Source organism: Canis aureus, chromosome 25 (assembly GCF_053574225.1).
Source record: "Canis aureus isolate CA01 chromosome 25, VMU_Caureus_v.1.0, whole genome shotgun sequence".
NCBI lineage: Eukaryota > Metazoa > Chordata > Mammalia > Carnivora > Canidae > Canis > Canis aureus.
Window position 1 is genome coordinate 36,050,196 of NC_135635.1, and position 26,658 is coordinate 36,076,853.

The 26,658-nt window shown below is 33.4% G+C and overlaps 1 protein-coding gene across 2 annotated transcripts; it reads left to right on the forward strand.

The window, feature by feature from the left end:
- Nucleotides 1–329: 329 nt before the first annotated feature.
- On the forward strand, nucleotides 330–10,280 carry LOC144297672 (C-type lectin domain family 9 member A-like). Of its 2 annotated transcripts, none has more exons than XM_077871880.1 (8): nucleotides 330–506; nucleotides 903–1,052; nucleotides 3,263–3,334; nucleotides 4,165–4,284; nucleotides 5,545–5,634; nucleotides 5,806–5,957; nucleotides 7,743–7,849; nucleotides 9,893–10,280. In XM_077871880.1, exons 1-8 carry the CDS (start codon nucleotides 473–475, stop codon nucleotides 10,011–10,013), a joined length of 846 nt encoding a protein of 281 aa, XP_077728006.1. In that variant the 5' UTR covers nucleotides 330–472; the 3' UTR covers nucleotides 10,014–10,280. The 2 variants fall into 2 exon arrangements, with proteins under 2 accessions (XP_077728006.1, XP_077728008.1); XM_077871882.1 differs by having other exon boundaries at nucleotides 5,563–5,634.
- Nucleotides 10,281–26,658: the final 16,378 nt, after the last annotated feature.

Below are 26,658 nucleotides of genomic sequence, written 5' to 3' on the forward strand. Positions count from 1 at the left end.
GGTATCTGTTATTTCTAGTATTGCTCCTTTTCTTATTCCTCTGGTTGTCTAGACTAGGTTCCATGTACCTACATCTCCTTCAGTATATATCCAATTCTCACGAAAATTTTCACTATGGACTATTAATTACAATTGTTTTATGAGAGTGGCTTTTCCTAATTTATTTCCAGATTATGATTTACATAAGCCAGATGCTATTAAAAGGCTTGTTTTACATAATCTAATTAAATAGAAATAATTTTAGTTTTGAAAAACTATTAGAAATATATCCAGCTGCTTTCACATTTCCTCTGTGGTTTCTTACCAAAGTTAGTCTCATACAACTGTAAGTAGCTGACCCACTTAGGCTAGGTCTGGACTTTTCACCAACTCTAGGAGGATAGTAGCAGAACAAATCTTTTCAGTCACCTGCTAACATCTTTGTGGGCTCTTCTTCACCATTGAGGAAAGAAATCATCTAGAAGGCTTCATAATGTCCAATGCTGAAAACTCTGAGCAGCCTCCAGGTATTTTTTTAATTCAAAATCCTATATCATTTTAATGAAAATAAAATTTTAATTCTTTGTCTATCATAACTGCTGGTTATGATTATAACAGAGACATAAAGGCCTTTAATTTCTTTAATATTTTTCAGATATACTGATAGCATACTTTTAAATAAAATTAACAGAAATAATAATCTGTTTCCTGGCTCAACCCAAAGTGTAATCAATCATTTAAATAGTTTTAGCTGAGTGGGCTGTTGGATGGAAATGTGATTTGAATGTCTTTGATTTCACTACTACTATAATATTGTTTTTCTAGCAATTTTTGAAAATAGTAATGAATCTTTTAAATTAAGTTCTAATATCATTTGCTTTACAAGATTATAAATTAATTGTGCATTTTCTTTATGCTAAAAGAAATCACAGAGGAGACAGAGACAATTCCTATTGTAGACTTGGAACCACCACTTGGCCTTCCTCCTCCCCTTCCTTCACCTCCTCCTTCTCCTCCTCCTCCTCCTCCAGAAGGTGAATGGAGAACAATCTCTGAGCCCACTAGGATGAATGGTACAGTATATATACACCAGATTTTATGCATTTATGTTCTCTTTTTGTTATCTTAAGGTACTTTACCTGATTTTACTTTTCTCTAGCTGTTACTATTTGGGAATTTTACAATTTAGAGAAAATACAGAGATTAAAAATTTTCAAAATGTATATAGAAGTAAAACAAAAACACATTGTCTAACAAAGACGTACACTAAAGAAAATACTCAAAGGTAAAAGAAGCCATTTGTCCAAATTTAGACATGTTTCCTGACATGAAATTGAGAGACTTAAACATGATCAAAATTCAAAATTTAAAATATGATCATGATTTAAACCTGCACTCCGATGTTTCTAGCAGCAATGTCCACAATAGCCAAACTGTGGAAGGAGCCTTGGTGTCCACCGAAAGATGAATGGATAAAGAAGATGTAGTATATGTATACAATGGAATATTACTCAGCCATTAAATTTCAGCAAACTTGTAAAAAAAAAACAAGAAAGGTAGAACCCAACTGTATGATTTCCTCCTTTTGATCATAATGAAGCATTTAGTAGAGCAGGATTTCTCAACCTCAGCACCACTGACATTTTGGGCTAGATAACTGTTGTGGGGGATGGTCCAATGACTATAGGACATTTAGCAGCATCTGTGGCTTCTACTCACTAGACACCAGTAGCACTTACCCCTCAACTATGACACCAAGAATGTCTCTACACACTTACAAATGCCACTTGGGGACAAAATTGCCTCTGGTTGATAACCACCATTACATTATTCAGAAAGTTGAGGAAATTATTTGGACATTACTTATTAATATTATAACCATTCTATATGATGGCGACATTTCACCTTATTTTGGAAGTGTAATTCTTCAGAAGTATAAATACTTTTTTTACACTAGAGTCTATAAGTTTATTTCAGAAGGAAATCAAGGAAAGGCTATAAACAATGATGACTGAAAGTTTGTTTTCTAGAATGACAATGTAACATATTATTGTAGTGAAACTGAAGAAATTATAGATGATGTTTGTCCTGAAACCAATTATCACCCAGTTAAATATTCCATAATATTTATGGTAATTCTTTAGTGGAAGGATATACCACTAATCAGCAAGTTCAAATAAAGAATTCTATCTTAACAATAACAGAGGTTTAAAATAAATAGGGATGCCTGGGTGGCTCAGCGGTTTAGCGCCTGCCTTTGGCCCAAGGCCTGATCCTGGAGACCCGGGACTGAGTCCCACGTCAGGCTCCCTGCATGGAGCCTGCTTCTCCCTCTGCCTGTGTCTCTGACTCTGTTTCTCTCCCTCTCTCTCTCTCTCTGTGTCTCTCATGAATGAATAAATAAAATCTTAAAAATAAAATAAAATAATTAAATACTTCCCCATCTGATTATATTAGTGAGGATAAGATAATCTGAACTGAAATATTATAGTTGGCATTTAAGGATATTTAATACCTGTATGTAAAATTTTCATCTGTGGTGGAAATCCCCAAGACCGTGCTCAGGTTTGATGATTGGCTGGGAGAATTCATGTGGATACATGTACTTACAGCTAAGGTTTATGACAATGCAAGGATACCAAACACAGGTAGCACAGGGAAAAAGTACAGGGAGTGAAGAATAGTGGAGAGGAGGCTCAAGCTTCCAAGTGTCTTTTCCTAGTACAGTCACATGGGTCACACAAATTCCTTCAGTAAGTTCTGACAATGTGCCCTCCCAGGAAACTCATTAGAGAATTGGTGTTTAGGATCTTTATTGGAGCTGATTATAGAGGCAATCTGTGGCTGGCATGTAACAAAATTCCAGACAGAATTCCAGAAGGAAAATAGGTCTTCATCATATATTATGTGGTGTGCACAAACAGTTCAGGAATAATGACCCACTCTTATCAATAACTGTGGTGGGAATCCTCCTGATATCTAGGTTTCCAGATGCCAGCCAAGGCCAACCTTACAAGCAGACCTTTCAAATAATGGTAATCGGGTCTGCTATGCTAACCATTTCTGCACATCCTGTTAAGTAGGTTTTTTTTTTTTTTCTTCTCAGTCAGCCTAAAAGTTCACAGTAATTCACACGTTGGATAATATCAGAAAATTTGAGACATTTTAGAGCAATAACAAATGGAAAATAATGGTATTAATCTTTCAAATGACAGAAGCTCACAGTATCTCTAATTATCCTTCACTCTGTTTCTCAGCTTCTTCTTTTCCTTTTCTCTGTAAGGAATCACTCCTGTGATCCTGGGAATCTTCAGCCTGCTGGTCTTGATATTTTGTGGATTCTTTGGTTATCAATGTAAGTCTGATTAATTAGGGGAGATTTTTTCTTATATTTCTTTAAACCATTTTCAGATAACAGTTTTAGGTAAACATTTGGTTGCCACAGTGAAAAAAGAACAGGCAAAAAATGACACGAAATTATCACAACTTTTTACTACATGAATGAATTTAACCTTGTGAACTCTCAATAACTGCAATATTTTTCCAGGAAGGCAATTTTATTGCAATTACTGTAGAGATATTGATAGTAATTATTATTATTTGAAAATTATAATTTCCTAAGAAATAAGCTCAATGAATTTACAACAGTACTTAGAAATCAGAAAATAACTTCTTTAATGATTTGTTTAAATTTTCAATGTCTCTAGCAGCCTAAATTAGATCAATAGAATGTTTTTATTATTACTAAAGTTATTTCCAACTGGTGATTTAAAAGTAAATGTTCTTCTTTGATATCACTAGTTTGATACTCAAAATTCTATAATTTTGATCCAGAGGTGAAATTCTAAACATTAAATCAACCAGTCATGATGCTAAAAGATTTATTCAAGACATTGTTGTTTTTGCTGTTTGTTTTATTGGGTTGGACCATTTTTATATTAATAGAAACATGCATTCAAATTTATAAGGAAATTATGTTGATATTTTAGATTTAAGCATAGACTTCAGAAGTAATAGTGGATAAAAAAGAGTATTTGGCCAACTATCTTTTCACAGCTTTTGAAAACATTTATGGAGAACTTTCGTAAGGAGAAAAGTAAAAAAAAAAAGTACTTTATAATTGAATACACTGCTGTTTTGTAATTAAGCATGTGTTTTATATGTATTGGGAATTCTTGTTCTTAGACTTTCAAACTGTTGAGGTAACAACAACCAATATGAAGAGCCTTCACGAATGGATGGAGCTTTTCCAAAACAGAACCGAAAAATGTCTAAAGATCCAAAAAGTTCTTGCCCAAAATAAAGGTAATATGAGAGTTAGAACAAACTCTCTATACAGAATGCTAGTTTCTTTTTGCAGCCCTAAAATGGTTGGTTGCATAATGTAAATGGTTGGTTGCTCTCTGACACAGCAGCATGGTGATTTTGATGGCTTCTTACCTCTTCTCCCCATCATCTTCTGAAACTGAGTGAGTCACACATTTATGAGACACAGCCTCCTACATTAACTATCTCATTCCCTCATTTATTCATTCATATTTTTTCTGTGCACACTAAATAATAGCCATTAGGCTGGTGATCAGTATGAACATCGCCTTTAGGAAGTTCAGGAGAAGGCATATATAAACCAAAAAAAAAAATCAAAATGTCCAGATGTGTAGTAGAGATATGTGCAAAATATTTAGGGAGCATGGAAATGGGAGAATTTAAATATATGAAAAATCATAGTGTTTTCATAGTTGCTAAACGCCTCCTAAGGAGAGAAGTTTAAAATACTAGAGTCATCATAAAGCTTATTTTATGCTAAATAATTATAATATAAAATAGACTGTTTATGATAAAGAGATATTTTTTTTACAAAGGCCTTGCATTACAATGTTATTTCCTGTGAAGTATCAAATTTATATCGAATAATTAAATCAGCCCATCTGAGAGTCCTTTAGTGATATGTTGTGTTAAAAGACAGGTTCCTTTCTTTTTCCTTTTTTTTTTTTAAGATTTTATTAATTTATTCATGAGAGAGACAGAGGCAGAGACACAGGCAGAGGGTGAAGCAGGGTCCATGCAGGGAGGCCAACATGGGACTCGATCCCGGTCTCCAGGATCATGCCCTGGGCCTAAGGCGGCACTAAACCGCTGAGCCACCTGGGCTGCCCTCTTTTTCTTTTCTTTTTTTTTTTTAATTGATATATGCTTAACATATAACATTGTGTAAGTTTGGGGTGTATGACATGTTGGTTTAATGCATTTACATATTGCAATATGATTACTGGAGTAGTGTATCATGTCACATAATTATTTAAATTTTGTATGAGAGCAAGTAAAATCTAGTCTCTTAGGAAGTTTGAATTTATAATACAGTATTGCTGACTATGACCATGATGTGTGCATTTTAAAAGGCTGGTTTCTAAGCAATTGATTATTTCAGCTAGAGATGAAACTAATTCAGAAGAGAAGGGAATTGAACCAAAAATATCTGTATATTTGCCACTTGATAATTTCATTATTATGACTCTTAAAATCGCAAAAAATAATCCAATGTAATGTGTATTCTCATCTATTAAGTCCTATTGTCCTATGTAGAAACCCTACAGTGGGTCCAAAGCCAGAAGGAGTATCTCATTGAGGCTTTACAAGAACTAAAGGAGAAACAAGGTAATGTGAAAGAAATCAAGAAAATTCCGAGTTGATAATTATTTTTTAAAAATAATAAGTCTTAATAGCAGTCATATTTATCTTAAAAGGGAAACATATGAAGCAATAGGCCTTGTTTGTGGGCTCTGAGGATCTATGGGCTCTAAGCTATAAATATCTTTTTCTTCCTAGGAGACAGGTGTGGACCTCCTCTGAATCACTGGGTTCAATACAAAGACTACTGCTACCATCAAACTATGGAAATGGTTTCTTGGTTAAACTGTTCTGATCTTTGTATCTCTTTGAATGCTACATTTTTAAAGACAGAAAGGAGTGTATTGAAGGTGAGATTGTATTTTATTCTTTGCTTCTGGGATATGAATATGTAGCAGGACCACCCAAAGGAAGTAGTGTTCACTGTGGCTGTAAGAGCAGAGAAAGGAATACTCTCTTGCTTCATTTTTCACTCATCTTTTCTTGGTGTGCTGTGCTTCAGCACACCTTTCTTTTCCCAACACACCAGGCATAACTTCCCTGTAAAAACATTGCATTTGCTGCTCCCACCGCATGCAATGTTCTTCTCTCATATAGCCATGACTAACCACTTCAAGTATGCATTCATTCAGTTATCACCTTCTCAATGAGCCTGCCCTGGGAACCCATTTTACTTTGCAATGTGTGCATCAGTGCCCACCTTCCATCATCCGCAGTTGCCCTCCTCTGTACTCCTAGTTCTTCTGGCCCTGCTCTAATTTTTTTTTGCCTTTCCTTTCCTTTCCTTTCCTTTCCTTTCCTTTCCTTTCCTTTCCTTTCCTTTCCTTTCCTTCATTATTTTATTATTTTAATTACAGTATGGTTTATATAGTGTTATAGTAGTTTCGAGAATACAACATAGTGATTCAACAATTCTATATGTTATTCAGTGCTTATCATGATGTGTACTCTTTTTTTTTAAAAAAAATTAGCTCATTCTATTTAATTCCAAGATAATGAAATTATTCTTTATTTTTTGTTAAGTGTACTCTAATCCCCATAACCTAATTCACCCATCCCTCCCCTCCTCTCTGGTAACCATCAGTTTGTTCTCTCTAGTCAAGAGTCTGGTTTTGATTTATCTCTTTTTTTCTTTGTTCTTTTGTTTTGTTTCTTAAATTCCACATATATGTGAAATCATATGGTATTTGTCTTTCTCTGACTAGCTTATTTTGAATGGTATTATACCCTTTAGATCCACCCATGTTGCAAATGTCAAGACTTTCTTCTTTTTAAGGCTGGGTAATATTCCATCATATATGTATATATGTATATACATACATACATAAAACATCTTCTTTATTTATTCATCTCTTGATGAATCCTTGAGCTGTTTCCATTTCTTGGCTGTTGTTAATAATGCTGCAATAAAAATAGGGATACATATATCTTTTCAAATTAATGTTTAGTATTCTTTGGGTAAATATCCCTTAGTGCAGTTACTGGATGATTGGGTAGCTCTTTTAATATTTTGCAGAACCTCCATACTATGTTCCACATTGGCTGTGCCAGTTGCATTCCCATCAACAGTGCATGAGGATTCCTTTTCCTTTTTTTCCACATCCTGGCCAACAAGTGTTGTTTCTTTGTTGTTGACATTAGCCATTATGACAGGTGTGAGATGATATCTCATTGTGGTTCATTGCTTTAATTTCTTTTATAGGATTTGTCATCTTTTTACATATCATTAGTATATATGATGTTTACTTCTATCTGGACTCAATACCCCCAAGCTGGGATTTTCCTCCTTTTTGTTCAATTGTATAGTTTGATTTAGAAGACTAAGCACAGCATTGAATAAGTGACAAAATGAGTTAAGAAAGGTAATTCATTTTTAGTGTACAGTGTCCTCCTGAATATGTAATTTTATGTTGGCTATCTTTTCTTTTTTTCTTTGCAATTAATTCCTAGTTTGAGAAAAGCACAGATGCTACAGAACTGAATTTTTTTTTGATATTTCCTTTATCAGTGGACATATATATACTGCAGTATTTTTATTTTTGTTTCTTTTACTTCTCACCTGACACAAATTCCATATTTTTCATCTCTAATGTGCTTTTAGTATTAATACTTTTGTACTTGTTGGTTCCATGCAGACTATCATGAAATTAATTGTAGTAAATCGTACTTGGCTTGGCCTGTCTTACAAGGAGGAGGACAATGAATGGAAGTGGGAGGATGGCTCCTCTCCTTCTCCTTGGCTGTAAGTTTCCAATATATAACCCAATTCCTAATTCCTTTCTTAATGTCTTTTGCTTAAAGAACTTGAGGAAATAGAGATTACCAGGGACAGAATGAGACAAGTCATTTAGATATTTCATAATTAGTGTAACTATGCCTCTATGATTAGATGATCTGATTAATTACAATTTTGGATAAGGAATGTAATGTGGAGAAGAATATTATTATATATAAAGTTTGGGACATCTCTGTTGTTCTTAGGGGAAGAAGTATAAAATTGTCACTCCTTGGCCAAGGAATTTGGGTCCTTTTTATGGTTTCAAGCACATATTGGTTAATTGTGATCCAGAAACACTGCATTAGACAACTACGGCAAAAAAAAAAAAAATATATATATATATATATATATATATTATAAACCTGTTTCATCACTATGTGACAAACAGATTTTGTTTATTTTGATAATTTTGATAGTAAATTATTTTTATTTTGTCCTTTTAGGTTATGTTTGTCTAATGTTTAGTGAGACTTTTTTCCTATAACCATTAATAATACTTTTGACCTTTTATCCTATTTATTTTTAATTTTTTTGGAATGGTTTCTTATATATTAAGTTTCTAAGACATGAATATTTTTCTGGACTTGCCTATACTGTTGTGTCAAATTATTTGTCTATGCTTATGTTCATGGTTGATAATTTTATTTATTACTTTTTTGGGTTTTAAATATGAATTTTATTCTTCTTCCTTTGCCAAATGAAATATCATATTTGCTTTCAAATAACATTCTTTCATTTTAAATTATTCAGAAATGCAAGATATATGTTTGGCATATTTTCATTATAAGTGTCCAAATAAGTTTGTCTTGTAGGAAATATAATTTTCAAATTAATAGTTATAAAGGATAAATGGGTTTAATATTACCATCTCAAAATTGGTTTAAATATGCTGGGTTTTTTTAATGAAGACTTTGATATTATTATATCAGGTTTCTTATGTGATCATGATCTCTTTATATAGGTTAATCACATTCCCACAATCACAATAAATTTCATCAATCTTCTAGAAAAGGAGGAATGTTATAAATACTATGACAATAAAAATATTTCTTAATTTTAGTAACCAGACTCAAGATGACGTTGTATAATGTGGTTGATCATTTTTGTTATTAGAATTTTGTGACTTGAATGTTTTCTTCTATTTCAAACCCTGTACAATGTTTGATACACAGAATACTCAATAGGTGTGTTGAATTAATGAATGGAAGAATGCATAAAATATCTTGGAAATTTATTTTTCTTACTCAGTTCAAAATTCTCTTTTTCCTAATTTCTTTGGCATTTTGAAAAGGAATGTATTATACATTTAATAATTGAGTAGATAAACTTTACCTTTTCCCAGAAGTACTAGATAATCAATTTTGCTGTGGAGTTGATGAAAGGTAGTTTTATTGACAATGACCTAAAAAACTCTAGATCTCTAGTCAAGGACTAAATTCAATCAGAGTATTTGATAACATCTGCTGTATGGCATTTATGTCAGTAGTGATTTTGTAGATTGAAGAACACATCAGATCAGAGGGAAGAGTTCTGACATATTACACACACACACATAAGTACATATATACATTTTAAATTTCATTGCTAATATTGGCTATCTAATATAATGTATTTACAAGCAAAATACTCCACCATCTGCAGCTGTACGTGCATAGTTGAGTGGTTTCTATTATGCCAATTTATACTTAAAACATAATTTTATATCTCAAGTCATATGTCCTTTCATGCTATTGCCATAATTTTCTAGCCAGAGCATTCTCTTTCTCACTAGGCTGGTGTATATTTTCCCACTTGTAAATAATTATCATATTTTGTGATACTTATTTATGGGTTCTATACTCATCTCTTCTATCAATGCATGAGTTCTTTATTCAAAAGAGGGAGAGAGTCTTTACTGCCTTGTTTGACAGCACTAGGCATAATGAATTTCACACAGTAGTTTTTAAATAACACTAGTTTGAACATAGTGAGTTTGACCAGTGACTTGTGTTTTCTACATTTCCCCAGGGGTTTGCCAGAGCGAAATCTGGATTTCCAAGGGAATTGTGTGTATGTAAATTCACACACTGTTGGTACTGATAACTGCACTAAGTCCTCTTCATGCTTGTGTGAGAAGGCTGCCCACTAAAAATCAGACGAAGAAAGTTAAGAGAAAAGCTATGAAGCTCACATCTCAGACTCAAGATATGCCAGTCTTTATTCTATTGTTTTTTTTCCATATTATTTGTAACTTTTTTTTCATGGCAGAAACTGATAATGACTTTATGATAGAAGAAGGCAACATCTAAAGTTGTAGCAGGAATACCACAGTAACCCAGAAAAGTTAGAAATTCAGAACCTGTTTGATTTTGTGAGAGTTATATAAATGAACTAATAAACATGTCATTTATTGTGACCACTTAGTCTTTTTGGATCTGTTTTATATTTCAAAGTCTATTTATTCATTTATAGTTATGATCCTATGGAAACAAACCTTCAGAAGAAATATAATGGGAAATATAAGCAATAAATGATTTAACACATACAAAGAATGTAAAAAAATACAGAATATCACAGCAACAAAAAGCATAACATTAAAAAATAAAACAAATTTCTGAAGTCATCTATTTTCAAAATTGCTTGCAGAAGTCTTCCTAGCACATTTTAAATATATGTTTCACTTATATCTTCAATTCCTTACTTCCCCTTTTAGTTAGTGGAAAAAAATATATTTCCTGTCAAAGGCTACTTTTAAATAGACTTGGATCAACCCTTAATTATCTCCCCACACTGTTTCAAGCTTTATGTCATTAATTTTCCCATCACATACATGCAACCACTTCCATTTAAAGTACATTACTTCCAAGAACATACCCATGCATCTGTACCCATCCGGTTCTACGCATATCCCCTTCAATTTGCCTCTTATGTAGGCTTCTTTTCAAAGTAAATGCACTCAAAGGAAGAATCCACCCAGATTATATACTTTCTCACTTTCCGATAATTACCCAGAACATCGTTATTTGTCTTTTCTTTTTCTCTTCTTTATTGAGACTGCTTTTGTTTAAAATGCTAATGGTCCATTTGTTAGTCATTCATTCATTTCAAATTTTTTTATATGTCTTTCTGGTTTAGGCAGTGTGTTTAATTCACAAATCCAATTTATTTCAATGCTCATACTATTTACTTACAGAATTTTACTGGATTACTTATTTCATTCTTCTTGACACTTTGTCATAATCATCATCTTTGGATATAATATTATTTTACTTTGAACAGTTCTGCCCCTTCTTGGTTTTCTTCCTTCCACTCTGGTCCTATACTTTTAGTTTCCTTAATAGGTCTTTCTCTAATTGCTCCCTAATGTTTTTTAACTTGAAGTTTTCATTAGGGAACATTCATTTCTTTAGGATGATGTTTGATTTATTGACAGGTGTGGTAAAGAAACCTTTGCTGTTAGAAATTTCAGGCCTGGACTCAAATATTTTCTATTACAATACTTATATATTTGCCATCTGGCACATTATTCATCTATGAGTTTCAATTTCCTAGGTCACAAGATTGGGATGATAATAGCTGTACCTCCTAGCTGTTTGAGGATTAAAGAGCATCATTGTTTAAAGCATTTAGAAGAATGATTAGATTAGAGGAAGTGTTTGGGGTTAGCTATTGTTTTAGATGAGAAGAAAATTTTTATGCTCCTTGTAAACTGTGGAACATAATATGACTTAAAAGTTTTATTGTTAGAAATTTTGGTGATTAAAAAAAAAAGAAATTTTGGTGATTAAATACTCTTCATACATATGAGACTAATCTTTTTACCTCCTTAATCTACCTTCCATTTTCTTTCATTCCTTCCTATTCCCTTTCTTTTTCATTCAATCGTCTGCACAGGTGTTTCTTTCTTTCTTTTTTTTTTTTCTATCTTCTTTTCCTTTTACCTGTTCTACAAGTCATGTTGACTTTATTAATTACAGGTAACAGAATTCAATCTAGCTTTGGAAATATACTTGGTTACTATGTATAATTGAGGAAAAAAAAAGTTTGAGTGAACAAACCAAAGGAAAGGTAGCAAAACAGCTTGGCCACAGGAAAATGAGCTAGGAATCTTAAGTCTACCAGCCACCTGTGCTGATTTTCTCTGCCTTTCTCTTTCCATGTGGGGTTTATTTATTTATTTTTTCATGAAGACACATTCCTTTCTTGTAATTGAAAACATAGACAATAACTACTTTCAGACATTCATGTTATATCTTTTCTTATGAGAGAGTTTCCTATTTAATTTTACTAGAAAAAAATATTTACCATGTTAAGGGAGGGCTAAGCCATCAAAATATGGCCACCCCAGCTATAGGCATATGTATGGAAGGGGGAGGAGTTCTCAGAAAAAAGCCTATAGTCTGACTAACAATAGCATGAATTTCCCTACAATCATACACTGATTTTTCCTGTGTAATAAAAGGTCCTACAAATCAAATATATTCCTCAGGAAAGTCTAGAGATTTTAAGAAAAATAAAATAAAATAATAGCAAGCATATATTTAAATTTTACTCTGTGTCAAGTGCTATTACAAGTGATTTATATGTGTAAATCAAATTTATCCTCAAATAAAGTAGATTGCAATATTTTATAGAAGAAAGAAGTGGCTAATTTAAACTTTCTAAGGTTATAGAACTTGTTAGTGACAGAGCTGGAATTTGAACTCTGATATCTTAATGTAAAAGTCTGTGCCCTGAAACACACTAGCATATACATCTTGCATATATCTATTCAAAGAGGTGTCTAACATAAACATACTATACCACTTAATGGCAGATAAGATTATATTAGAAATGTGGGAAAATAGTGAATAAAAAAATTAATGACTCCATATTAAATACAAAATAGTGAGGAATTCAGAAGACTTTACAGACTTTTCAGTTTTGCAGTAGAATTGGAGTGACAGTTAAAGAGCATGTTCTTTGGAGAGTATATGTGAGAGACAGGTTATTGTATCAAAAATGCTCTTGTGACCAGCACTTTGTGGGAAAGGACAGTATTGGACAGATGAACTGCAACGAACTGACAACCAACTTAGAGCTTCAGCCAACTTAATGGGAATCTCTGAAGCTGGGAAGGTCCATCAGAATAACCTCAAATTGAAGTGAGGGCCAGGTTGTTATCTCTCTCGTATCGCTCAGACATGGATGTAGGTGTCCAGTAGGAAAGTGAGGCAGATGTCTTTAGCTGATGGCAAAACCTCTGGGCTGAGATCTCAGAGGTGTCATGCCTCAGTGTCCCTGGCATCTGTGGAAATTACTATTCTGAAGGGGGAAACAGGGCACAGCACGGCATTCACTATGGAATAAAGAACTCAAACCTAAAGGACTGAGTCAGAATTAGTCAAAAGTCAATGTTATGCATAAGAAGTTTTCTATAGAGAAAATAGCACAGAGAAAGGTTTACTTAGTGACCACTTGACCTCTAATTGAAAGGAGATGGAATAAAAAGGAGCTCTTTTTTTTTTTATCCATTTGAATCAGGTATTTGGAATCATGGATTAAATCTAGTGATATCACTGGATATTTGGTTAGCTGATGGCTCCACTCAGTGGAGAACACAGAAGAAAGAAAAGACTTCTGGAAGTCCAGAATGGTAAGTTTCAGTTGTAATAAATTTGGTATATCTGTGAAATATCCAGCTGATTACATGCTCCTCAAAACAGAGCCCTTTTGTTTTAATGAGAATAGAAACCCTCCTGCTTTATAAACTTCTCTTTTTAACTCATATATACGCAATCAACAATGGAACAAGTGTAGCTAAAACAAAAATTCTCATTCAATTAGTTCTGCATTTAAACTCCATTTTTAGAAGTAAAAATAGTTTATAAAAAATATTTCCAAATGAAATAGAGGCAAATGAGAAATAAAGCACTTTTGAAAAGTCCTCTCATGCAAATTCAGAATCACCTTGTCCTTAACGCCTCTCAGCCTGTGAATGGACCACAGCGAAAGTAAATAAACACATGTGTAACCTATAGAGTGGAAGTAAGAGAACACATGATGGTGAAGTTCTTCCTATGCCCTGGCAGGTAGTCTCACTGTTCCAGAAATGTCTGCAGAAAATATAGAAGAAAGTTGGGGGCTTGTGAGGGACTTACACAGACTCACACATTGTTAGCAGTAAATCAAAAGACATTTTCTCTTCCACATTTCATTTCTCCAGTGCCAGCAAGAGTTATATCAAACTTTTTGGTAAAGAAAATTGCAATCTAGGGATGTCTGGGTGGTACAGTCAGTTGAGTGTGTGATTCTTGGTTTCAGCTCAGGTTATGATTCAGGGTCATGTGATTGACCCTGTGTTGGGCTCTACACTCAGTGCAGACTCTGCTTGGGATTCTCTCTGCCTCTCCTTCTGCCCTTTCCCCCCTCTAAAATCAATCAATCAATCAATCAATCAATCTTTAAAGAAAGAGAAAACTGTAATCTATTCCTTTTACCACAGTAAAAGAACTACATTCAACAATGCTTTACTAAAGACAGGAAACAGCAACAAGTGGAAGAGAGCAGGCTCGAACATTTTGTGGGCATAGAAACATCACTTTTGACTGTATTTACATAGTTTGCACGTTTGGAAAGGAGTGAAAAACAACCATGTTTTCATCAGTTGGACACTAATATAAAAGCCACTATAACTACACTCTATCCCTTTCATTTCTCTGTGACAAGATGTCAAGTTCATACCCAGCTGTGTTTGCAAGTAGCATAGCTATTTTGCTAACATGGTGTGGAGGTATAATACAATTTATATGCAACACAAAAATACAAAGTCAGCAAAATATAACTGCCAGTCATCTTTTATTAATAAAGATTATTAAAGTAGGACCATGCTGGAGAAGGAGATCTAGCACCATATCTGAGCAGCATCAATATTGAAATGATGCATAGGGGTAAATGGAACCACAGGAGGATGTATTGTTACATAGTCTTGTAAAAGAAAAGAAAGTCGAAAATTAGTATCTTAGAAACTTCTGGACTACAATATTTCAAGAATGATTGAGTGATAAACATGGTGAATACTAAAGAATATCCATTAGGTTTAGCTATAGAGATTATATCATTTGAGATCTTGTAACAGCTTTAATGGTATAGAAGGACAAAAGTTAGATTCACTCGTCAAAAATGGCATAATCTCATTTTTTGTAATGCCTTCTAAAGAATGCAAATCAGACTGAGGAAGATGAGTACCTTATAATTTCATTCATATGTAGAATCTAAACACATACAAAGCAAAAAAAAAAGACATAAAAAGCAGAAAAAGATCTGTAAATACAGAGAACAAACTGATGGTTGACAGAGGAGAGGGAGATGGAGGGATAAGCAAAATGGGTGAAAGGGAGGGGAAGACACACGCCTCCAGTTATGGAATGAATAAGTCACAGAGATGAGAGGCACAGCATAGGGAATATAGTCAGTCGTATTGTAATAATACATATCGTGACAGATGGTGGCTACACTTGTGAGCATAGCATACCGTATAGACTTGTGGAATGACTTTCTTTTACACCTGCAATGAATGTAGCCTTGTGTGTCAACTATACTCAAAAAATTGGTTTTAGAAGAATAAAAGTTAGGTTTCAGTGGCTTATGAGATGGACAAAGGAAGTTTAGATTTTCTTTTCAAGATGTATAACTTAAGGAGATTGGGCAATAACTGGAGAAGGTGATGGGTTGGGGAAGGTTGATTTATTGGTTACCCAACATCCTCTCTAGTCAGCAGAACTTCTAAACCAGTATGGTCACAGTGGTGTCTTTATTTTTCTATTGTGAGATGGTTCAGGACTTAAACAGTTTTAATGCTTTAGTAAAGAGGTAATATTGACGTGGTGAAGTACATGAACAATAGTGGCTATTTTAAATGGAAATTACAGTTTGCATGCCAATATGGATGAGTAAATATTTTAACTGAAAACCGTCTGCAACATTTAATAGTTTGTTTCCCCCTGGGAATTTAGAGAAAGAAATAGTTGTAACAGAATGGTCACTTTAATAAAAAATTCTGGACTTGTGTTTGCTTTTGTTTAATTGAAGAAATATTAAATGAATATGTTTGAGACTTTGGTTTAACTCAGTGCCAGTAATTGTATCTTGTAGATGACACAAACCATCTTATTTACTCCTATGTTATTAAGCTAAATATATAGTTCCCATTACTGCTTCTCATTTTTCTCTTACAGCAAAGATCATAGCTGCAATTCACACAGTAAAATTATTTCTTTTGTGTATGAAAGAGGGAAAGCCAAAAATAATTTAAATGCATAAGTGGCATGAAACTAAGACATAGTCAAATTGCCCAAGGATTTTTTATATTGTCCTGGTTATATGCAGATAAACTATAGAAAGAATTTTATAACTCATGTTATATGTTTGGCTTCTGCTTTTAATAATCTATGAAAAAATATATGTGAATAGTAAGTTTTCTCTTCTCTATGTATTTTAGTTATATAGAAGGTAAATTAATGGAAACTAGAAAATTTTAATTTCAAAATGAAGGACTGAGTCAGTAAGTGAATCCTCTCAGCCTCCATCTTGCTTACATTTATTTTATAAGGAAATATGGAGGATATGTCCAGAAATTGAAACTATCAGACTGAATTAGTGGATTATCGCTCAAGTAAGAAAACTTCGGAGATCTTCTCAGTTACTTCCTCTAAAAATATGGATTGAGGGATCTCAGGAAGAAGAGAGTAGAGAAAAACCTAGTGCTGTGAGGAGTATACATACTTGAAATAAAAAAAAAAACCCAAAACAAAAAACTTTTATGGACATAGAAGATTCTTCAAAAATGGTCAATGTCAGTGTGAAATTGAAGTTAAAATGGTAGCATTGGGCTCTGTGGAAGAGTAAAAGTCTTAGTATTTCAGCATATCATTTGACAAGGAAAACTCATACCATTCTATCTATCTATCATCTATCTATCTATCTATCTATCTATCTATATCTATCATCTATCATCTATCTAACTACTTACCTACCTATCATTTACTTATCTGTCATATATCACGTATCCAGCATTATCATCATCTAAGGGCTCAAAACCTGTCTGACATTAAATGCTAAGTAAATGGTGGCTGAAATTAAATTTATTATCTCCTATATTATTATGCTTTCCCTACTATATTCCTTCTATTTAACACTTATTGTAAGGTAAGCATAACAACTATACTTTATAACTCCATATAATGACAAAAAAATGTATTTGCCCCTAGATTATTTCCTCTTTGTTTTGGACAAATTGATAAATTAGTATAAATCAGTTAGGAGTTTGGTTTAGAGTCCATCTGGATGAAACTGAAATAAGTAAAAATAAAATTATAATAATTGAAATTTGTCTGATAAAGTTAAGATCTTCTACTGTCATTTAAAAATGAAACAGATTTATAAAAAGACGAATATAATTATTTGCAATCAAGTGGCATTTCAAATAATTTAAGAAATGATAGTTTATTTCATAACAGTTATATAATTTGAAAATTATAGATCTCACGTATTCTCTCCATACTGTATACCAAAATATACTCAAAAGTTGAAAGTAGAATGAGATATATAAAGTGAAAAAAAATAGTGAAAATGTGGTAACTAATCAGAATGGGAAGTCCTTTTTAAAGCAAAAATTACAGAAGATTTTCCAGGAAATTTGTGATGGTTTATAATTAAACTGGTGAAAATTAATTTTTAAAAAAGGAATATAACAATAAACTGAAAAATTTATTTATAAGCTTCATGATAGAAATGAGTTAATATTCTTAACATCTAAATATGTCTTGTATATCTGTAAAGATTTCAGTCTTCTCATGAAGATCTCAGTCATGTATAGTTCCCCCTTATCTGCAGGGAGGATAAGTATCAAATCCTATATATACTGTTTTCTTGTATATAGTACCTGTAATTAAGTTCAATTTATAAATTAGGCACAGTAAGAGATTAATAGCAATAATAATAAAATAGAAAAAATTATAATAATATACAATAATAAAAGCTGTGTGAATGTGTCTCAAAATGTATTGTACTTGTCCTTCTTGGGCTAATTTGAGATGGAAAATGTTGAGATGAAGTGAGGGGATTGTTGTAGGCACTGTGACTTAGTGTGAGGCTACTATCGACCTTCTGACATTGTCCTGAGGATCATCAGCTTCCAGACTACAGTTGAAACATAGGTAATTGAAACCACATATGGTGGGGGTACTACTGTATACACTTTGTGAGGCACTGGAGAAATACTATGAAGGAACAGACAGTGGCATAGGATGATATTCTAACAATGATAAGAATCTTGATAAGAATCTCACAATAGTGTAGTTTTTAACCTTTCTTTAAACATTTAAAAGGACTACATAACAATAGATATAGAGAAATAATGGAGAGCTAAATATTGGATAGAATACCTATTACCAGAATGATACTTTCTGGTCAAGACTGAAGAAGTTAAAAAAAAAAAAAGAGAAAGAGAGAAGGCCATTAATGTGTACATTTAATTAAAACCCTCTGCTTGGTAATACTGAAGGTGTTTTTGCTATTCTGTAGCTAAAATAAATGATGGACAGAAGTTTTTAGATTTATTTTTCTTCCAGTTGGCAACAGTGGAGGAATAATACGTGTTTTACAGGGTATTTGAGTTCAGATAAGATGTGATTCCAGCAAATGTATAAAAGTAAAAGGAATTCCTTATTACCTCCTAGAATCAATGCCCCCTGTAGTGACAGAAAATGAACTGACTTTATACATAAAAACATTGAATTTGCATTCTTTTTTGGGTAAAGAGAGAAATCATCCATGGTTATTGGTAATAAAAATGCATTTCATAATCCAAGTAAGCTTAGTCAAAAAAAGAAGCAGAAATATGCTTGTCAAGTGGGGAGAGTGTTAGGATATGTTAGACAAAATGACATTAAGAAAAAAACGACACCTCTTCTCTCTCCAAAATCCATTCATTGAAGGTGCTGCATTGCATTTTCATGACAGAAGAGGCCACTCTTGACCTAAGTAAATCTAATAAAGCACCCACTTTACCACACCAACTCCATAAAAATGATATTTCACATATTTTAAGTTATTACAGGAAGAACATAGAAAATGATGATCACATTTCAGCTGATGAAAATTCTCCCATAAAAACCAAACATGAAACATAAGAACCATATTATAACACTCTAAATGGATTTAAATATCTAAAATCAAAAATTGGACACTTGACCAAAAACTTATTAGGTAAGGAGCAAACTAAAGTAGAAAAAAAAAAGTATAATTCTTCTTTCTTCCTCATTTATTATTATAGGGAATGTTATCACCTAAATTATTAGGTCTCATATCAGTTAACTAAGCTTCCAACTAAGTAAGTATAATAAGGAATTAAAAATTAAACACAAAACAATGTAAAATGAAAATAATTAAGATGAGAGAAGGAATAGAAAATAAATCAGAAATATATTCGGTAAACCAAAAGCAGGATTTAAAAAAATTAATAACATTGATAAATCTATATGTAGATTGATCACAGGGGAAAAAAGAAGAAAATCAGAAATGAGAGAGAAGACATGGCTACAGACACTACAGAGGTTAAAACAAAATAACATCTGTCGAAAGATAAACAATCTTAAGTCTTGTGTTTTTTCCTCCACTCTAACCTGTTTTATCTCTTACAACTACCCTTATGTTAATACTGTATTGTTTTAATGCAGTCTGTAATGAAATAATTTGTATCTTCTGGGCAGCCCCAGTGGCGCAGCGGTTTAGTGCCGCCTGCAGCCTAGGGCGGGATCCTGGAGACCCTGGATCGAGTCCCACGTCAGGCTCTCTGTATGATGCCTGCTTCTCCCTCTGCCTGTGTCTCTGCCTCTCTCTCTCTCTGTCTCTATGAATAAATAAATAAAATCTTAAAAAAAATAATTTGTATCTTCTCCTTTCTCTCTCTCTCTCTCTCTCTCTCTCTCTTTTTTTTTTTTTTTTGGTTAGCCTGACTAGAATTTTATCAATTTTGTTGATAGTTTTAAAGAATCAGCTTTGGTTTCATTGACTTTTCCCCTTTGCTTTCTGTTTTCAATTTCATTGATTTTTGCTCTAATTTTTATGACTTTCTTTCTTCTATTATCTTTAAGCTTAGATTACTCTTCTTTCTTTAGTTTCTTAAGATAGAAGCATTTTTTAAAAAAAATTTTCTATTCTATGTATTTAATGCTAGAAGTTTCCCCTCTAAGCATTGCTTTTACTGTATCTCACAAATTTTGGTAGGTTGTATTTTCATTTAATTTAAAATTATACTCTAATTTCCCTTCAGACTTCTTCTTTTGCCATTTTAGTACTTCTTAACTGAATTCACTAATCTGTAATTTAAAATAAGCAGTTTTTTGTTTTTATAAGGATGTTGTTTAAGCTCCAATTGTTTGAATGTTTCCTTTATCTTTTATTATTAATTTCTATATTAATGCAGTGGTGGTCTTTGTGAAGATACTTTGTATAATTTCTATTCTTTTAAACTTGCTAAGGTATGTTTCATATAGTTGATCTTGGGGAATGTTCCATGAAGTTTGAGAAGAGCAAGCATTCTACCTTTGTTGGATAAATCATTCTGTAAATGTCAACCACGCCAAGTTGATTGATAATGTTGCCAGGTCATGTATATCTTTACTGATTTTCTGCTTGCTGGATCTGTCAGTTACTGATAGAGATGTATTGAAGTCTCCACCTAAAATAGTTAACTTGTTTATTTCTTCATATAGTTCTATCAGTTTTGTCTCATGTATTTTATACTCTATCATTAGGTGCATTTACACTAAGGATTTTTGTGTTTTTGAATGCTTGACACTTTTATCATTTTATATTGTTCTTCTTTATCTGTGATAATACTCCGTCCTTGTTCTGATAGTATATATAATTGTAGAGCTATGTCTATAGTGAAAGCAAATTTTGTAAAATTTATTAATTTTATTGTAAAGTGTATTAATAATATGCCAACATTTTATTAAACATTTGCTAATTAAAAACAGAAATAAAGGAACAAAAAATTAAACAGAAACAAATGGATCATTTTTGCAGACTCTTTACTTTTAAGTCACACTTGCAATTTTAGTACTTCTTAACTGAATTCACTAATTGGACTGTAATTTAAAATAAGCAGTTTTTTGTTTGAATTGCAGGTGGTTGAGTCTAGTGTTGAGGGGAGCTGCCTATAAAATAGAAAAGGTGGACATTCAACCACTTAAAATTTTCCAATAGTTTTATTTTAAAAATATTGGATTCTAATTGTTTATATTTTATGTCTTTCACAAACATTTCTCTCTCTTTCTAAAATTTTTATTTAAATTCCAGTTAGTTAACATACAGTGTAATATTAGTTTCAGGTATACAATCTAGTGACTCAACACTTCTGTACTTCATCCAGTGCTATCTTTCTTTATTCACTTTAAACATTATGACTGTCGGAAAAGTAAAAGAAAAAAGAAAGAAAGAAAGACAAAAAAAGACAGATACTTACCTGAGTTATATCCTAAACATTATTTTGTGTTTTCTACATGTGATACGGAATGAACAGAAATTCTAGGGCATAGCATAAATTCCACCCCACTTATTTATTACTGAACTCAAATTTATTGAGTTAACATATGCATCCTGTTACGGTGATAGTCCTACGTTGCAAAGATCAGCAAACATAGTCCATCAAGATACTTGTGGTCTATAGGAGATTAAGACACAGACATCATAGTGTAAAACAATAAGTGATTAAAGTGAGCCTAGGCTGTGTTAGCAGTATGTAAAGTGGGTCTCACACAAATGTAGGCTGTGGAAAATATCGTACACTAGTTTTCTGTGATATTTGAGATTTAGCCAAATGCAAGGGACTAAAGGATATTTCAGACAAGACACAGTATGCTCAAAGGTAACACCTTTCTGTCTCAATGTTTTTCATATGCTCTATCATGCAGTAACAACAAAAAGATAAAATATTCGTTGACCCTCAGGGGATATAAGAAATTGAAAAGAAGTGTAACGCCTCTACTCAGGAAGCACTTAGAAGTGCAATATAACCATCAAAATTGAATGTGGACAGAAACTGAATATATGTATAACAGAAAAGTAAGTAGAACAAACACTATGAGTGTGAGCTGGTGAGTGTGGGCTACGGCATCTCTGCTCACACCTATAGATACAGAGCAAGCACTAGCACTGCCAAAGCTGCAGTGGGACCTCTGTGGCTTTCAGGGGATGTGTAGCTCAGACTATGAGGTCAGCATTATCGGAGGTGATGTTTACTGACTATGTGGCTGAAATAATGACCTGAATTATGTGTGAATTGCTTAATGGAAAGGTTTCAAATGAAGCTATTTTTGTAAATATATTTCTTGACAACAGAAATACTATAAAGAATAAAATGAGGCCAATTTCAGGCAATAAAATAAATAAGACACAAACAGAGAAAATGAGATTGATTTAAAGATATTCACAAACATATTAGAAAAAGGAAGACTAATATTCCATACTTATGAGCATACAAAATTTAACCGTGCATACATAGGTGGAGAGGATTTGTAAGCCTAGGATTGTGCTGATATGGCTTGTGTCAAAATCCAATCACCTTTTATTATAAATAATATTAATATTCATGAATTAATGAATTATGATTGCATTTATAAGGACAATAAAACAAATATGAAATTTGGAGTTATAAAATGGATTGACATAAAGAAATTTAAATATACTATGTGAGTCAGTGACTAAAGGTGACTGCAAACCTATTGAAAACATTGAATATCTTATTCTTCTGAGGAATTTTTAAAATTATTTAATTATACATATGAAGTCTATGTGTACATACATTGTAGGTTTTCCTGTATGTGTAAGATTTTATGTTTTAATACTGGTTTTGAAAATACTAAAATAAAGATATATAGGCCTTACAACTTGAAACATTCTATACAAAGATAAAATATATGAGGGGTTAATATATAATAGCTATTTACTATACTAAATTTTTGTATTTATTACCGTGTATAATGTTGAGTTCTTTGTTCTTTACTTTTCATTTTTGGAAAATAGATTTATCAAAATCCTCTAGCCTACCAGAAATGAAAGTCTTTGGTGTACCAGATACAAGATCAACTACAGATTCACTGAGAAAGGAAGGGGAGAAACAAGACTAAGGTCTGAAAAGCTCTCACTGGCAAAGTTTTCTTGAATATGGAGTTTATAATCTAGCTAAATTCTGGAAAATTCTGACTTAGGATTATAAAGATTGGCATTCAATTCTGAGGTGTGTGTAAACTTGGAAAGTTGGGGAAAGTCTTTGCTACTTTAAAGGACAAATAAAGGATGAGACACATAAAGGAGTGGTATGTGCCATTATAAACTGGCACCCCGTAATGGCAAAGCACTCTATTCTCTTGTAACAAAGGGTAAATTTTTGCTTACCTTTGAATGATTGTGTTGGGATCTAGTAGAGTGAGAAATTTAATTCATGATATACAATTAAATTTGAGCTTTACTGATATTTCAATTGAATATAGTCTTATAGGGAAATTTATTTCCTGATGCTTATTTGAAAAAGAAAATTGTAATTATTGAAATACATTTTATAAGATGGCTTAGAATTTATAGACCTAACTACATATTATATTTATCTGAATGCTCAGATTTCAAAGAGCTTTTGTGGAATTTTCTGTTGGTCATTTTTCCTTATAAAATATTCCAGGGAACCTTAGAGCAGAGTTTAAAATAGAGTTTAAATTAAGATCATGTGAAAATTGATGTATTTAATTAAACTAATACTGATGTATTTAACAAGGATTGTTAACTTTGAGCCTTTATTTCTGTTGTAAGATAGGCTTAGGAAACAAGAAACTTTACAGGTGTGTCTTTTTTCTTTAAAAGCAGGCCTTCTTTTTTAAATTTTTAAATTTATTTTATTTTTTTTAATGGTGTTCAATTTGCCAACATATAACATATCACCCAGGACTCATCCCATCATGTGCCCCCCTCAGTGCCCATCATCCAGTCATCCTCACCCCCTGCCCACCTCCATTTCCACCACCCCTTTTTGTTTCCCAGAGTTAGGAGTCTCTCATGTTCTGTCTCCCTTTCTGATATTTCCCACTCATTTTTTTCTCCTTTCCCCTTTATCCCCTTTCACTATTTTTAATATTCCCCAAATGAATGAGACCATATAATGTTTGTCCTTCTCTGACTTATTTCACTCAGCATAATACCGTCCAGTTCCATCCACGACAAAGCAAATGGTGGGTATTTGTTGTTTCTAATGGCTGAGTAATATTCCATTGTTTACATAGACCACGTCTTCTTTATCCATTCATCTATCGATGGGCACCGAGGCTCCTTCCACAGTTTGGCTATTGTGGACTTTGCTGCTATTAACATCGGGGTGCAGGTGTCCCGGCGTTTCGTTGCATCTATATCTTTGGCGTAAATCCCAGCAGTGCAATTGCTGGGTCGTAGGGCAGATCTATTTTTCACTCTTTGAGGAACCTCCACACAGTTTTCCAGAGTGGCTGCACCAGTTCACATTCCCACCAACAGTGCAGGAGGGTTCCCCTTTCTCCGCATCCTCTCCAACATTTGTGGTTTCCTGCCTTGTTAATTTTCACCATTCTCACTGGTGTGAGGAGGTATCTCATGGTGGTTTTGATTTGTATTTCCCTGATGGCAAGTGATGCGGAGCATTTTCTCATGTGCCTTCTGAACAGAGAGATTCTAGCTGGAGTCAAGGCTTTGAACTCTTTATCTACAGATTTCAATAAGTTTATTTATTTCTATTTTTATTTTTTTTTAAGATGACAATTTAAAAAGGGAAACAAAAGCTTTAGCTGCCTTTCCCCTAAATTCCATACATCAACTTCTAATTAAGGGCCAGAGAATATACCATGTTTATTTTTCTTTGAGTGGGGCCCAGGGCCCTTGCTGTGATACAGTGTTAACTCTAAACTGCTTACAGAGAGAAAGACACCAGCCCTCACCCAAATCAGCATCTTGCCTCGGGATTGAGAAAGGTTTTTCAATAGATGCAGAGAAAGCATTTGACAAAATACAGCATCCGTTCCTGATCAAAACTCTTCAGAGTGTAGAGATAGACAGAACATTCCTCAGCATCTTAAAAGCCATCTATGAGAAGCCCACAGCAAATATCATTCTCAATGGGGAAACACTGCGAGCCTTTCCCCTGAGATCAGAAAAACGACAGGGATATCCACTCTCACCACTGCTATTCAACATAGTACTAGAAGTCCTAGCCTCAGCAATCAGGCAACAACAAGAAATAAAAGGCATTCAAATTGGCAAAGAAGAAGTCAAACTCTCCCTCTTTGCAGATGACATGATACTCACATAGAAAACCCAAAAGACTCCACCCCAAGATTGCTAGAACTCATACAGCAATTCGGCAGTGTGGCAGGATACAAAATCAATGCCCAGAAGTCAGTGGCATTTCTATACACTAAAAATGAGACTGAAGAAAGAGAAATGAAAGAGTCAATCCCATTTACAAGTGCATCCAAAAGCATAAGATGCCTAGGAATAAACCTCACCAAAGAGGTAAAGGATCTATATCCTAAAAACTACAGAACACTTCTGAAAGAAATTGAGGAAGACACAAAGAGATGAAAAAATATTCCATTCTCATGGATTGGCAGAATTAATACTGTGAAAATATCAATGTTACCCAGGGCAATTTACACATTTAATGCAATCCCTATCAAAATACCATGGGCTTTCTTCAGAGAGTTGGAGCAAATCATCTTAAGATATGTGCGGAATCAGAAAAAGCCCTGAATAGCCAGGGGGGTATTAAAAAAGAAAACCAAAAAACCAAAAAATAAATAAAAAAATAAAAATAAAATAAAAATAAAAAAGAAAACCATAGCCAGGGGCATCACAATGCCAGATTTCAGGTTGTACTACAAAGCTGTGGTCATCAAGACAGTGTGGTACTGGCACAAAAACAGACACATAGATCAATGGAACAGAATAGAGAACCCAGAAGTGGACCCTCAACTTTATGGTCAACTAATATTCGATAAAGGAGGAAAGACTATCCATTGGAAGAAAGACAGTCTCTTCAATAAAGGTGCTGGGAAAATTGGACATCCACATGCAGAAGAATGAAACTAGACCAGTCTCTTTCACCATACACAAAGATAAACTCAAAATGGATGAAAGATCTAAATGTGAGACAAGATTCCATCAAAATCCTAGAGGAGAACACAGGCAACACCCTTTTTGAACTCGGCCACAGTCACTTCTTGCAAGATACATCCACGAAGGCAAAAGAAACAAAAGCAAAAATGAACTATTGGGACTTCATCAAGATAAGAAGCTTTTGCACAGCAAAGGATACAGTCAACAAAACTCAAAGACAACCTACAGAATGGGAGAAGATATTTGCCAATGACATATCAGATAAAGGGCTAGTTTCCAAGATTTATAAAGAACTTATTAAACTCAACAGCAAAGAAACAAACAATCCCATCATGAAATGGGCAAAAGACATGAAGAGAAACCTCACAGAGGAAGACATAGACATGGCCAACATGCACATGAGAAAATGCTCTGCATCACTTGCCATCAGGGAGATACAAATCAAAACCACAATGAGATACCACCTCACACCAGTGAGAATGGGGAAAATTAACAAGGCAGGAAACAACATATGTTGGAGAGGATGTGGAGAAAGGGGAACCCTCTTGCACTGTTGGTGGGAATGTGAACTGGTGCAGCCACTCTGGAAAACTGTGTGGAGGTTCCTCAAAGAGTGA

What these genes read in the sequence shown, in the direction of transcription:
- LOC144297672 (XM_077871880.1), top strand. Translation starts at nt 473, where the DNA reads ATGTCCAATGCTGAAAACTCTGAGCAGCCTCCAG. An exon ending in AGTTCTTGCCCAAAATAAAG is followed by an intron (nt 4,285 to 5,544) that starts GTAATATGAGAG and finishes TCATCTATTAAG; the next exon opens with TCCTATTGTCCTATGTAGAA. An exon ending in CAGAAAGGAGTGTATTGAAG is followed by an intron (nt 5,958 to 7,742) that starts GTGAGATTGTAT and finishes GGTTCCATGCAG; the next exon opens with ACTATCATGAAATTAATTGT.